The 15809-nt window shown below is 42.6% G+C and overlaps 1 protein-coding gene across 1 annotated transcript; it reads right to left on the bottom strand.

Moving 5' to 3' along the window:
• Positions 1–736: 736 nt before the first annotated feature.
• Positions 737–13879, bottom strand: ANXA8L1 (annexin A8 like 1). The gene is made up of 12 exons (XM_009986532.1): positions 13859–13879; positions 9699–9789; positions 9339–9433; positions 7974–8087; positions 7353–7443; positions 6643–6722; positions 5964–6023; positions 5336–5429; positions 3419–3514; positions 3114–3172; positions 2135–2257; positions 737–793 (listed from the first exon to the last, which is right to left on the bottom strand). Exons 1-12 carry the CDS (start codon positions 13877–13879, stop codon positions 737–739), a joined length of 981 nt encoding a protein of 326 aa, XP_009984834.1.
• Between the last annotated feature and the right edge of the window lie 1930 nt (positions 13880–15809).

Raw genomic sequence — 15809 nt, 5'->3', positions numbered from 1 at the left:
ACAAAAACGAACCATCCACCTGAGTTTTGATTTCCCCACACTCTGACATTGATATCACACCCTGAACTTGCCTGTCTCCCCCTCACAAACAGTCACACAAGCAAGAAGGAAACCAGGCATACAGCATTCAACTTTCACATGCTTACAGCCAGTTTGGCTCTGCCATTCCCTGCTCCTTGGGGAGTCCCCACTGACATTATGCAGATGAGGCTGCTAAACCAGCCCTCTAGGACTGAATTCTCCATTCTGTTCCATGCCCTAAAGCCTCATTAATATCTGGGACTCCTTCCAGACCTACCCTGCTAGCATCAAATGGTCGGTGCTATACCAGCTTGTCCTAGTGAAGTTAGCAAGGCTTCAGGACAGCCATGCTTTGTAGGGTTGTTCAGACCTGTGAAACATCTACAGAGGGTTTTAAAAAGCCTTTAATTTCACATCCAAGAGCCACCATTTACAGTGTGTTAAAAGAGAAGGGAAATTGCACAGAATAAAATGGAAACAAATAAGAAAACATTCCCACTTGTGTTTGAAAAACTGTTGGGGTAACGAATAGCTTTTAATATGTAATGAGCACCCACATCCTTCAGAGAGCTGCAGAAGTCTTGACCATTAATTTGATCATCTTTTTTTCCCGACTTCGATCAACAGAAAGATTTTCTACATGTATATCTTCAGACCCTTGTTCACTGTTAACTTTCTCCCTGTATCCATTTCAACATCTTCCTCTTAGATTTTGTCAGTCACTGCCACAGAGATTCAGCAAGGCTGTCTTGTAATCGCCACTGGTGTCATCCTGACAGGAGAAAAAATAAAAAAAAAAGTCGAACGTGAAAGTTCCTCTGCATGCTCCGAGTGCTGACTTTGTCAGTCCAGTCCATGGAATATGTCCACACAGGAAAAGGACTTTGGAAAGGGTAAGCCAAATTTCAGCAGAGTTACTGCCAGCTGAGACATCATCAAAAGTGAACAGAGAAATGGCGCTTATAGCTGCCATTTGAAATAACATTTATCAAGTCCAATTCTTTTCTTTGGAATCCAGGCAAGCAATTGATCAGGGCTTCATCCCACAGAGCAGCACAGACAAAGTCAGCACAAATGAGAGCAACCAAGCCTGTTGCGTTCAGATTATATGTCTTTGGGTATTTGTGTAGCATCTCCTCCCTACAGGAAGGGAAAGGGCAATATAGTTAGCCCTGACACATGACGTTTTTTAAAAAGCCACAAATATGGTCATTTTGATCTAGAGAAGCACTGTCGAAAATATTACCAGAAAAAATATCTGCTCCCTTCGAATGTTTTGTGACGACAGGTGTAAAGTCAGTTCCACTTCTCAGAAGGAATGAATACTCTGTACAGACCCTTGAAAACTGGTCATTAATCAACATGACAGACACTGACAGTGCCAATTAGAAGAAAGGGCCTTCATTACAGAACCAGACTTCTCATGAGGTCTGCCAAGGATAGGGCTTCTGTGCCATTTGCACTGAGGGAGAGGAATGTCTCAGAGTCCTTAGGACAAATGGTAAAACCCAGAATTTCAGCCCTAATTGAGGAGGGTCATTCACTTCAGAGCTGAGACTCAAACTTCAAAAGCTACAATAAGCTTTGACAAGGTTCACTTTCTAAACCTATCTCACCACAACATTGACCAGGCTTTCATCTGGGATGAGTCAGCTAAAAAACCAACCAACAACAAAAAGAAAAGATAAGATAAAAAACCCAGTACTGTTTTGATTTACATGACACTGGCTTGAGGTGGTTAAGGGCAACAGAAGGAGAGGAGAGCATGGCACAGCAGTGTGGGAAAAGTGTAACAGGAAGGATTAAATGAATCTAGATTCATCTAGGAGATCATGAAGTGCACGGATACAGAGTCTAGTTCATGAAAAACCTGGAGCAGGCTCTCCTCGTGTTTGGCTTTGCCCGAATCACTTACAGAGCATACAATCTGACTCACTTTTCAGGCATATATGTCTCTCAAGGAGATGCCTGTTAACAGGCCTAATGAAAGAGAGCTACGATCTTAGCAGAGACGACATTTTTACTGAAAACAGCCATGAAAGCATCCCACAGTGCCAGACAGGTCAGGAATATATGTGATGGCCAAGAACCATCATATCAAGATGCTGCTTACCAGAATCATACTGGAGAGAGACTTTCCTGCAATATGCTTGAATTCAGCCTGTATAAGATTTAAGTCAACTTCACTTCGAGAAACGATCACCCTTGTAAGAGTGCCATCACTGGTGCCAGCCCCCTGAAACAACAGATATATCAGTCTGTGATGTTAGTGAGTGTTCATGAGATAAGCTCTTGAAAACTGGTTCAGGTCAGAAGGAGTCAGCTTTCAACATTGTTTGGCACATGTTCTGCAGCACATCTGCTTGTTATTCTGGAGGGCTAAGCCCCACCTACCTCCCAGAGGCCACTGTCAATGCCACGAGCCCACCATGGAAGTGTGCTATAAACCTTTGCACATGTCAAACGCAAAAGCAAACATGCTATAGTGTTGGAAGTGGGCACTGAATACATGTTGTCCTTCTGCAGCACCACCATACAACACTTGGCTTTAACCAATACTGTTTAATCAGTCACAGGAAAATTAAGATCACATTGAGAACAAAAATAATCACTCATCTCAGTTTTCCACAAAGTTAGGAGAGCTGATATCTTTTATGTATCAGTTAAGAGTTACAGGGGCACAATCTGCAGATGCCTTATGTGCCTCCATTTGGAACTCTCACATTATACTGCCATTGAGAAAATTGCTTCCTAAAAAGAAAATATTGTGATTCAGTCCACTAAGTTAACATTATGGGCAAAAGTCCACCATGATCAACTTCCCAGAAAACCATCTTCCAGAAGTTTTGTTCATGTTCCATAAGGTGGGACTCCTAAGTCAGAAAAGACAGACTCCCTTGGTAACTCAAGATTAAAGGGTACTTTTCTGCCCAAGGTGTTTGAAGGGATTCTGCTATTACTTGCAACAATAGCACAAAACTTGCTGGATTTCACCAAAACCTTGGCTCTTCTGATTTAAATTGAGGGAAGCCAGGTTGAAAGTAAAGTCAAGTCTAGTATGAAAACAAATATGTTACAATGAAGAGTCTTACCTTTAAAGCGTGGTACAGCCTCTCTGCAAAGTAGCGATGGACACTCCTGGTGCATTTCACTAGGCATACAAAAAGGCTCAGTAAGAATCAATGCTATTTCCAGTCCTAGGCAGCAAGTAAAAGAGATTCAACATGCTTTCCATTAATTCTGCGTGCCTTGGGATTTGAGTTTATCTTACCTAAGAAGCACCCTTTACTTTCTACCAGATATCTTTATAAATTAGATCCATCCCTTAACAGTCAACTGCTGCAGGAGAAAAGGCAGCAGACTCAGATAAAAGAAAGGGAAATGTAGCTATTCTTACCAATAGCCAGCATGGCATCCTCAAGCGAACCAGAGGTTTCACTCTTGATAGAGTCTTCTATGCTCTTTCCGGCCAGCTTCTGATATTCTTCAAACACTGTTTGAAACACAGTGAACTGTGTTTGAAACACAAAGAACTTGAACTTTTTACCAAGCAGCTGCTCAGGCATTTTGTGTCTAATATTTACAGGTGTGGCTTGTGTGGCGATAGGAAACCACAGATCATGCTAAAGCAATGGACATATTTGTACCAGCTTCAAGAGGCTTTAGTCAAGCCCATAAATCAGCTACAAAGACTGATGGCAACACTCACAAAAACCCAACCCATTCACGCGCCTTGAATTCCCTGCCTTCAATTGAAAATGCAAGCGCAGTCACCTCATACTTATTTGGAAATCTGACCCTTCATCACTGTCTTTGCTTCATTTCTGTGGTTAACAGGAGGTTAGGCACAACTCTATCTGGTCTTCTGTTTGTTGATGTCACTAGCTTCAGGAGCCAAAATCAAATCAAATTAAATCTAGGACTATGCTGCTCATGGCCCTTGGACTTTTAAATGATAACAATAGTTTGGGAAAACTTATTATTTCAACTACAATTTAAAAAAAAAAACAACTCAGAAAAGATGAGCAAAACGGAGGTGCAGATTCCAAGATATCTGAACTCTCACATTAACAAAAGCTCAACAACGGAGTCGTTGTTCACCTTACACATTCTGGATACTCCGGGGTTCAGAATTACAGATCTCAGTTTTGACTCCTAACTTTAAGACTAACAAAGAAGGAAAACTGCTATGTAAGGCAACGAACATCTTAATGAAGCTTGCTCAGCATTCAAGATCAGATACCTAAATATTAACTCTCAGATACTTTTGGGAAAGACAATACCACAGAACAGACAGATGGATACAACCTTCTCAACTCAGGCCTACTCTCCATATTTTAAAAAAAAATTAAAATAGCTGCAACAATTAAACTCAAGTTTTAAAGACAAACAGTTACAAGCTGCCATAGTACAGAGGAAATCATTTGCTTGGAGATACGGGAGATCCCAATGAGTGGTTGTGTCCTGAAAATAACTAACTGAAATTCAGTTCTCAAAGGCAGACACAGTCAAAGACTAGATGCTACTTTTTTTGGTTTGTTTTCCTGTGATGCTGGGAGATCAAATCTGGAACACCAGGAGGAGTTGGCCTCCAGGACCTAGAAAACAGCTTCAGAAGACCTCAGCTTGAAAAACCTCAGGCATAGCTAATTTATCACCAGCTAAATTTATCAGTTTAGGTCCAGCTGATTTACACAGCACTTGCTATGCTTAGATTCAGTCAACACAACAAAATCTGATAGTTTGAGCCTTGGACTGCCTCAAAAGTCTTGAGATGACAAGGCCAGGTCTCTGCTGCACTGGGCAGTGGGGAGCTGAAGGCTTCCTTATCTGGAGCTGGGTTAGTGTCTTTCCTCCCAGAAGTCTCTCATGCCCTCAGAAGAACCTGGGGCAGAAACGCAGCGTGCACCCCGTGATTCTCCAGCACTGAATAAGCAGCTACTTTTTCAGTGATTTTTTTTTCCCAGAGGAATCCAGATCCAAGGAGTCACACGTCTGTCCACTGCATGCTCCTACCTGGTTAGAAAGGGAGTCTCCCTCTCTCTTTCCTTGCATTTATAAAAATAGCTATACCATCCAGTCGTCACTGCTGTATAAGGGCTAGATATGCCACTTGATTTTCAGCAGCAATAAGTATTCATAGCTTTTCATGAAAGCTGCTGGCAGCTTTTGATCACTGGTGACCAAGGATTAGGAGGCAGACTCAGGTACTGATCTCTGACCACTGAGCTTTACCATCTATAGCCCTGACTCTTCTTTTTGACTAGAGAGATTTCTCATTTCAGAGGCTTGGGAGTATGGGCTCTGCTCATACCTTTCAGCAAGTGTGTGGCACTCCTTGCACACAAGATTTTGATGAACTGTACCTCATCAGTGCCCTGTATCTTCTCCCCAGCCGCATAGAGAGCCTGTAAATTAACATGCAATTGTTAGATGTGCTATGTGTGCAGCTGGTAAAGGAACAGAGTTTGGCTTAAGGCACTGCTAGCATAAAGGGGTTTGAAGTAACTGAAAACACTGTGTGAACGAGACTCTCCTAGAGTGGTTGATTATGAAAACTTTTGACCATGTTTCTTCGTCATATTGAAGCAGCCACTATCTCCACCCTTTCCAGCCCTCCTGCAGCAGCTAGAACAGTCAAAAATACTCTTGAGATTTCTTCCATACTCTTTGCTATTCCACTCCACTATACCCGTATACTTTCACCAGTCAGAAGCAGCTGAGCCCAAGCCCAGCTCTTGTCACTCCTCTTTGAAGCAGCAAGGTTCAGCAGAGCAAGAAAAACTGAAACTCGAAGTCGCTTCTGCTTCAAGACCAACCCTCCCCCAACTATGGTGGCTCCAGCTCTCTGCTGACCAGGGCTCTTCTGCTTGCTAGCGCACTCTAAAGTTCAGGACAGGTGGGATGCAGGCATATCACTCATCATAGGCATTTGAGAGTACCTGTGCGTCCTGGAGAGCCAGTGCTGTGTCCACATAGAGAGTGGCATTGTCCCTCTCACCCTGTGAGAAGAAAAAGAAAGGTAACCATTTTGTCTCATGAAGATTCTTCCATATATAAGGATTGCAGTGTACATTCTGGGCAAAGATCAATTATCCATCTCAGCTATCTATTTCTGCAGAGTACTCAAGCAGTAGTGTTTCAGACAGCACAAGTGAGAACTCCTTCACTGAAATACACTGAAATCAGTTATATGAAGCAGAGCCAAAAAATTGCTAATTTATTCTGGTGCTAAGCAGGAAAATTCAGAAAATGTGATAGGATAAATGCATCCCAATGCATTCGGCATTGAGGGGGACAGACCCTGGAAGAGTGGTGAATCATAGGTGAGGGGCATTGTTTTTGAAGACCCTTGTAGAGTACAATGACTTTACACATATATAAAAGTGAGGTGTCTCCCTGCAGCAGAGCTGCCTAAGTTCACAGCTCTCTTACTGCTGCTAAGGGAGGAGAGTTTCCCTGCTTCAGTCGCATTGAAGCTGGAAGTCCAAGTGACATGTTTGTCTCTGCAGTTTATCTGGTGATCGTGACTATGTTGCCTCTTCTACTGCATGTCTTCTCCAAAAAGGAAGAGAAAAACACGAAGATTTTTATACCCTCATTGCTCTTCTCTAGTATTACCTGAAGAAGGCAAACCAGAATCTGTTCAAAGTAGCCACTCGTTTCCGATTTTATGTCTTCTTCCAGATCAGAACCGTATTCTACACAAGGGAAAGAGAAGGACAAGGGAAGGATTTGTTATTTGGGTGGTATAGTCAGGATATTACCAGTCACCCAAGGACACATAATAGCCTAACATTACTCAAGAAGATCGCTAGGGAATAAAACAGGACTGAGATCAGCTCACACTCTCAGTGATACCCAGCTCAGCATTCGCATCTGACTGAGGCACTAGGTCCACTGATGTCCAAGGCATAAACACAGAAGTAATGCTAGAGATACAGTTTAAGGGACCAAAGAGAGACCAAATATTTACAAACACATATTTGACAAATTCCTATCTAGAGTGTATTTAATGAGGAGAAAAAGCCAAGGGTATAGCTACAATTTTGTTCACGTTCTGACAATAGCCTGTGTGGTCAAGCTGAATCAAATTTGTGATATCCTGACCTTTCCTTTAGCTGGATGGAGAGTTGGAAAGGGATTTTGAAACTCTCTCAGCATAGTCATGTTCTGTTTGCCAGGCTGAAAGCTGAGTTAGGTTGCACCTTCTCGCTTTTAAAAATCCCATTTTCCTGCTGACAGTGCTAGTTGGTAACACCATTCCTGCTGTGCAATCAAGCAGCCACACATTGCTCTGACCACATAAATCAGAGCCCCAGGCGCTTTACCTTCTTTGTAAGCCTTGATTATCTCTTTGATCTGCGCCTTTGTCCGGGATGCCAGAATCTCTATGATAACATCTTCACTTGTTCCCACACCCTTTAAGAGAAAACATAGTGGAGAAATAAAGGTGGAGAAAGGCATCTAGTCACGGAGTGTAATTTATTGTTAGAGAAGTACAGTCAGGTGAGGGGTCAGATGGCAGCACAGTGTTAGGCTGTATGCTGAGCTGTGAGGAACTGTCAGAACGAAAGGTGAAGACATAAAGCATCTTTGATTCAAACATGGTTTCTTTTACTGAGGTGCCTAATTCATAAAGGGTGATTTTGTATAACCCTGTACAGGCGGATCTAGATCTTTGATGACAGACAGTCTTAGAGGGATGTGGGGAGATGAATGCTTGCCTGTTATGTTTGTACAGAAACTCTCATATACCCCTAAATATTACGCAGCATTTTCCCCCAGATATGCATTAATAGCACAATTAATTATTTCTCATAGGTTACTGCTAATAACAAACTTAATCATGTAACAGTCCAGTTATTACCACTTGTGTTAATAAGCACAGTTACAGGAAATTAACCCTGGATCCATGCTGCTACTTAAATATCAGCACTCAATTCGCTTACCTTCATGGCATCATAGAGCTCCTTGGCATCATACTTGAATGGGGAGTACATGAGAGCTACCATGAGCCTCTGAAAGCTGCCACTCAGTTCAGACTTCAGACTTGCAATCAGATCCTGTTAAACATGCACCACACAGTTACATAAAAAGCCTCAGAGGATCTCTTTACTGTTTAGTGCTGTTTCCATCCCCATAGCCTACAACAATGAAACTGAACAACTGTATGGTGTTGATAATCGCTTATAAGAAAAGGTCCTGGGACTGAAAAAGGCCCAAAATGGGATTTGTCTAGGTCCTCCCACATACCCTGTTGTCCCATTACTCAAGCTTCTTCCAGGTACTAATTAATTCTGCAGCAAAGAAGGGAAGCTAAAAATCGTGCTCCACCCTGCTTTACCCAGTGAGCAGAACCAGGCAGCTGAAGGCTTTGAATTGAGCGAGGGGTGTAGTTTCAGACAGAGCTTATTCCCAAAGCCTGCATATAAACATGCACCCAAGACTTTTGCAGAATCAGGCATGCAATCTGTTCAAAGATAGATTTCAAACTTTCACTATAATGCAGGTTTTCTAGGGCATGACCCACCCTGTTTTAGTGGGATGCAAGCACTCTATTCATTGTCTCATACTTGCCATCCCCTATTTGCTTCCCTTTCTTGGGTCTTTGCACAGCAGTCCCCCTTCTAGCAAGGGTCACTGGAGACTCCTGTTTCTATGCTGACTTAAGAGCCTCTACTGCTCTTTCCCAATACATTTCTTTCTTTCCCCCTCTAACTGCGACTCTCAGACAACTAGCTCCAGAGTACAGCTGGTGGAAGAGTTTGCCAGCAGAAGAGTTTTCCCAATAAAGAATTTTATCAAAAATGGAAAAGTAGCCACAGGAAAATCTAGTTGTCAATAACTGCAGTTTGTTTTCATTTGCAGAAATTCCGAACAAATGTAATTTAATAAGTCTTTAAATTGAACTTTCTACGGCATTTAAAAGGGCCCCAAATCAAACCAACATTTTACTCAAAATGCCACTTAGAAAGGTATTAGTTTGTGTTATAGCTTTGAAAGCAAAAAGAAGTTACACTTTAAATTAAAATAAATTTAAAAAAATATTTCTGGTCAAAAAGCATTTTACAAAAAAACCCCAACAACAACAAACACCCAAACAAAAAACCACCAAAAACTTCCCCCTCCACCAATATTTGGAGGGAAAACAATTTTTTCTGACCAAAACTTAATTTCACACATCCACCCCAGGCCTTATATGCAGAAGACCTGCATATTGTTTACACCATGCTTGCAGGATGAACTGTACATCCATTTACTGCATCCTGCACGCAGTGAAACAGTGACTGAATATGGCTTTGTTTTGGAAGAACCTTTCCAAACTGTCCTTTGAAGGATTTGGCAATCTGTTGACGCTGCATATTGCTCCTCTTGGTTAGGACATCAATTATAGCTTGTTCATCAGTCCCTGCGGAGACCAACAATAAGCCATAAACACAGTGCATAGAATAAGTTAAGACTAGTCCAAAATCCCAATTCAAGTATTCAGACAATCTTCCCTAGTTCATTGCCTTCATAATGTAGAATTTTAATTATGTATTGAGGAAAATTTAATTTTTTTTTTTCACATTAAAAAATTGTATCTCTGGATGCAACTTTCTTAAGGAATGGCTTTCAACTGGGCAATTATAAGCAGCATATGGAATTTACACATGTGGTTGGAGCCAACTCACCAAGCCCTTTCATGGCCTTGAACAGAATCTGAGCATCAGGTGCGGGGTCAAAGTTTAAAGCGCCTGTCACAGACCTGCCCTCTGCTTCACTCTGAAAAAAGAAGAAAAATACAGGACTCTTCACCACTGCTTTTCGTCAGCTGAAGAAAAAGTATCTTGAAAAGCAAATTAGTATTATTCATTGCCTACACAAGGGGAAGGCACAGGAGAGTGGAGGGATTGGTGCCAAGTGTCTCAGCAGAGCTCCGAAGAGACCACAGGTTTCCTGCCTCCAACCGTGTCTACCAGCCTTCAGCTCCTGGCAGAAACATGAAGTGCAAAGCATGACTGACACTGCTGCAACAGTCATTAGGTGCGGGCAATCTGGTAGAAAAAGCTGAGCAGGCTAGTCTTTCTTCTCCTGTTAAATACAACGCTTCATAACGTGTATGCTATTGTATTATACTGTTACTAGGAACTGCGTTTCTTAGTGGTTTGGTGCAGGGTAGGTTTTACACATAGTTTTTTGACTCATTGAACAGTCACGCTTTCACAGACTATTTTTCTAGGTAGCAGCTTTATTCTCCTGCTACTGCTTCACCTGTGCACAACTGATTTCAAGAAGGAGTATCACCACTGGAGGGATTTGGGCCAAGAGACTACTTAGAAAGAACAGATCTGTCTGGAGAAGTGCGTGTTTGATGTTCTCCCCTGAACCAAGGGCCAACTACACAGGAGTCCTTCAGACAGACCCTAAGTCACTAATGTCCCGGTTTTGACTAGGACAGAGTTAGTGAGGTTTTTTAGCAGCTAGAACAGCTCTGTGTTTTGGTTTTAGTCTGGGATTCATTATAAGAAGAGTGTTGATAGCACACCGATATTCACAGTTGGTGCCGAGACATCAAGGACCTTTCAGCTTCCTGTGTTTGTGCCAGTGTGCAGAAGCACAACAGGCTGGGGGGCAGCAAGGCCAGGACAGAGGGTCCACAACTCCTCTTATGATTTGAATTTAGACTTAGCATTGAGGGCTAAATTGGCCAATGAAGTATTTCATATCATGCAACATCACACCCAGTATATAGATGAGGGCTGATCAGAAAGAAAGGTTTTTGCTCTCTGGAGGCTCTCTCGGAGCGTTACTTCTCTCATTCTCTTTTTGGGCCTCTTGCTTATCCAGGATTGCTGTGTTGGGACTTACCTCTTTCGGAATCATTTGCCAGAACAGGACAGGCGTTGGTCACCAGGCGGTAAGTAATTATACTATGCATCACTTCTTTGTATGTATTATTATCATTACTACCCTTAATTTTATATTATTATTATTATATAATACTTAACCCATGAGCCTCCTCTTTTCCCCTTTAATTCACTTTGCCATTCCCTGGGGGTGAGGGAGGGTGAGTGAGCAGCTGTGTGGCATTTAGTTGCCAGCTGGGCTAAACCACGACAAGTCCCAGGGCAGAAAGACATGCTGAGACTTATTCCAGTCACCACAGGGGCTGGAGTGGGGCCATCAACTAGAAGCAGGCTTAAGAGTTTGAACTTAACAAGAGCTGTTAGTCAAGGGACTGGCTTGAATATATTGACGCATCTCTAACATATAAAGTCCTATCAACAGGGGAGTATATGAGTGGTTAGTCAGAGAGAGTCATCACCACTTAATTCCAGTAACGGACAGAATTTTCTCTTCCATAGCAGCAGAGAGATTTAAGTTGCCTTACTATATTCTCATAAATTTACTTGCAGGGATATAGTTAATATGAACTAATGATATTAGTATGACTTAATGGATTTTTCAATGGGGGTGGCCTCAGTCAGATAAAAAACATCTTCAAATCAGAGCTTACAGACCAGAAGAAATCACTATGGTTGTCCCATCTGGCTAGCATAACACGGATCACCAAGTGCCACCCAGCAGCCTCCTGCTATGGGGCAGATCCCTTCTGCTCTTATCTCCTGTGCTAAAGAGGGCTCTACCCTTCTTCTCCTAGAGTCTCAACCACATCCTCCATAGAGAAAAAGCCTTCAAGCAATCCTTGCCAGGTAGATCCTGTGCCTCATGATTCAGAGAAAGAGGGAGCGCAAAGCTGAGCTTTCATTTGGAGGCGGAAACAACTTAAACAATAGTCTTCTATTTGGTACTAATTCCAATAAACATTTACAGCCCATCCTGGCTCAAGTAGAGCACTCATGACTCATATACCTCATTCTCTGTGTATTTAATTATTCCAGCACAGGTACAATCATAACAGGTTTCCAGAATAACCCTGTTCAGTTTAGTCTTTTTTCCCACATGAACTGATCCTACAATTACCTAATTGAAATTACTCAAGGCATCCGTGTAAAGCTTATGTGAAGATGAATAATCGGCATAAAAGCAATGGAATCAGTGTACCTTACAGCTGATTCCCTGAAAAGTTTTACATATAAATGAAGGGGATCAGAATTAAAAGTTTTCCTACCAAAATATTTTCAAATCTAGGCGGTAGTCTATTGAAAAGCTGGAATTTAGGGATAGGTGGGGTTACTGGGTTCTTTTTCAGTGGAATATTTCTGAAAAAGTTTCACATTTTTTCATTCTGTTTCCTTTAGAAATCTATTTTTTATGAAGGGTTTGGAAAACCAAAACAATTTTCTATCATCTTTTCTTTGCCATCTCATCTTCTCTTCATGCCTCCAACCCCTACAACACCAATAGTAAGAGATTGCCGGAACTTTCAAGGGCTTTTCTCCTCTTTTTCTCACTCTAAGTTTTCAAAAGATTTCCAGCTTGGCAGGGTGGGGTGGAAAAGATGAGCAGAAAGGGAAAAATTAAAGTCAGAGCTACTCCACGCTTTGGAAAAAGTCCATTTTACTGTACTGAACTTCCAAAAGGAAATAAGGAGACAGAGGGAGAACAGCAGAAAGAAGATTACAATCTTCCGGGGAAAAAAAAAAAAAATCATGATATGTTTTGAGATCAGGAAAGTTGCCTATCCAAAGTCTACCTGAAGAAAAGTAGGAATTAGCTTGGTATTCCCCAATGCCAAAGGTGATTTGGCTTGGTTTCTCCAGTTCCCACCCCTCTGTTGCAAAATTGTAACTGAGAACCTGAAAACTGGTCATGTCCGTGCAAAGTGGTTTCTCACTCCTTGATGATGTATTGCCTGAGGTAATATAATACACTGCAAGACAGCTCTCCTATGCTTGCTAGGCACCTTTGCTGGCACGTGGCAGCAGAGGCCCCTTTGAGGCTCCCTGCTCAGCTCACCCCTTGCACAAGCTGCCAAAACATGAAGCCTTCTCCACAATAAGGAAGAGGAGGGGACATAAATCTTTCCAAATATGACACAAAAGCAGCCAAGAGAAAGCCTGCACACTACTGGCAGCAGTGCTAGGCAGCGGACTGGGCTGGGAAAGAAGACTTCTCTACCAGTACTCCTCCAACGCATGTCTCCAGCAGGTCTCTTCTAGGCCTTGGCTTATAGGTATTAGGAGATAAAGTCCAGGCATAAACCTGGCCTTCCACATAGGCTAATGGGAGAGCAGCTATCGATGGCAACAGAGCTATGTACATCATCAGAGCTGCCTCCTACCTGGCCCGAGTCGTACCCGGAGGCTGCCTCAGCACACCCCACGAGCATCCATCCCCCCATCCCACCACATTCTTCCCAAAGCCACAAGAGTTTAAAAGACAACACACAGCATTTCTGGCTCCTAGCAGACAGACAGGGTGTCCAAGTCCACATCATCATTGCAATATTAAAAACCCACCAAGGAAAAAGTCACTGTGGCTTGACCACATCTCCCTCTGTGACCGCAGCCTGCCAGCACAACTGAGGACCAAAATGGGGACAGGCCAGTGCCCTGAACACACTGTCACAAGACAAGGGAGCAGATGAGGAGCCTGCAGCTTTCAGACCTCATGCAGACCTCAGCTGTGTTACTTTGCTGCTCCCTGGTACTGTCTCCCCATACACAAAGGCAAACAAACACCCCCTGCACCACTCTCAACTGAAAGATCAGGGAGAGTCTGCTCCTCTTCTTGAAGCCAGCAATCATGTTAACACCTTCCTTAATCAAGTTTTGGAAGTGCTGAAAGCTAGTATATAGTCAGAAAAAACAGTAAATAGGTCTGGCTAATTTTTAAAGGGAAATATTTCATTCCCACGCAGTCTTACTTCAGTATTTCCTCTACTTACCCAAGCCTTCCACCATGCCATTGCAGTCTCAGTAGTGATACCTGCGTCTGTTGGTGAAGAAAACCACACATATCACACCTCATGGTTAGGGAAACTGAGATTTGAAGGGAGTGGAGGGAGAAGAGAAAGGAAGAAAAGTTCTTTTCAATAAACTTACCTAAAGAAAATCAGAATAACTGTACTCCTCAGGAGGCTTATTCCCTCTGGAAGCTGCAGAACGTAACTGGCCTCTCTGCGCTGGGAGCACGCAGGTATAAACCATCTTTATCTACAAATTCCATGGGGCAACGCCCTCAGACATGGCTTAACCTGTTTTTTCACACATGATCTCACAGGGAGAGATCAAGTTGCTTAACAGATGAGGCTTCCCTTGTGAGGAGCCCTACATTCAACCCTGTTGACTAAAACTCACTGTAATTTTTCCACTGCTTCTCCCTACACACACCCTTCCCCACTAACATTTTGGCCTCTGGCACCAACACAACATGCAAATTACAATCAGGTAATTTCTCAGCATAAAACTCCACTGAAACTCACTGAGTTCTGCTACAACAGAATAAGCCACTCATTACTACCAACTCTTTCTATCTCTACCAATCTGGAACAGAGCAAAACAGGACTCTAGAAACTTAAAACCTCCTCTACCTTCCCTCCTTCAAAAAAAGCTTATTTTTTTAAAAAAACAAAACAAAACAAACCAACCAAACAAAAAACAACCAACAAACACAGCCACACCCCACACCATACATGTCCTGTATTTTACAGTAAAGCTCAATAAATCAGCAGATTGTACAGACACTTGGGAGGTCCCTCCCATCCCATATCTAGACTTGCATGGCATGAGTCAAGAAGCATCTCTAGGCTAACATAGGACCAGCACATTTAAGGCTAGCAACTTTCAGTAAGGCCAACTCCAGCAAAGTTGTCATAGGGCTTGCACTAGCTGCTGTAACATGTTAAGGCTTAGGACTGGAGTGTGAAATGTTAGGGTTTGAGGTTTTTTTTTTCCTTTTTCTATTTGTTTTAAAAAGAGCTGAACAGCTCTTAATGCTTTAATTTGGAGAAATGTTCCTGTGAAATCAGCTGAAATATCATATGGTTGTAGCAATATTTTCCTGTCTAGACTTTTGACAGAATCCACCAGTGCCAGCATTTATTTATTTACTGTAAATGGAAAGCTGCCCTGCTTTCCCACCAGCTATATCTTAACCCTTACTATATAGGAGCTTTGTCCCCTCTCACATTTACAGACTCACATGGGACACTGGGTAAACATCAAATTATAGACCTCTCTCATTTCCTTCCCACACACTGCTATTTCACTTCACCCAGCAGGGTCCTCTATGGCCTGGGAAGCTTCCCTGGCTATTCCCAAGAGAACGAGCTGGGCCAGCTGCTCCTGCCTTAAACACATCCATCATATGATGAGGGCAAGTCATGAAGGAGGAGGCATTACCCTTGGCATAACAAGCATGCTGCTAGGGTCTGCACTGGCTTGGTTTCTAGTCATGTTTGAGAGGCAAGTTCATCAACAGCACACAGCAAGGACAGCTCATGAGTAGTCCTTCGTTCCTCCTCCTCCTGAGGGTAAGGTAGATTCGCAAGCAGGGTGGATTTGCTTTTGCTGGACCTCAAGACTCTGCCTGGCTGGCTACATATGCCTTTTCCCTGTGTTAGGATTTAATTGGGTCAGCTTGCCATGGAGGTCAGCGTTCTTGAGGACTCCAAGGACAAAGAAGCCCTTCTAGACAGAAAATCACAGAGTCACAACAAACAGCTGTAGGTCACAAAGGGGAGCAGAGATCAAACCAGAAAGAAAATGCAGAAAAGCCCAACTGGTCATTCTTGCCAGTATGAACTAAAAATGCCGTGAAGGGACACAATAAGGGATTTTAATGCAGAGAAACACTGGCCAGATTTTAAGAAATCAATATGATTGGGCTAGGAAAGG

Source organism: Tauraco erythrolophus, chromosome 9 (assembly GCF_009769465.1).
Source record: "Tauraco erythrolophus isolate bTauEry1 chromosome 9, bTauEry1.pri, whole genome shotgun sequence".
Taxonomy (NCBI): domain Eukaryota; kingdom Metazoa; phylum Chordata; class Aves; order Musophagiformes; family Musophagidae; genus Tauraco; species Tauraco erythrolophus.
This window is presented reverse-complemented; position numbering and strand designations above follow the sequence as displayed.

Coding starts and splice junctions, on each gene's coding strand:
- ANXA8L1 (XM_009986532.1), bottom strand. CDS start 13,879: ATGGCATGGTGGAAGGCTTGG. Junction 3,173..3,418: donor GGATGCCATGCTGGCTATTG/GTAAGAATAGCT, acceptor TTGTATGCCTAG/TGAAATGCACCAGGAGTGTC. Junction 794..2,134: donor CTCTCTCCAGTATGATTCTG/GTAAGCAGCATC, acceptor TTCTCCTGTCAG/GATGACACCAGTGGCGATTA.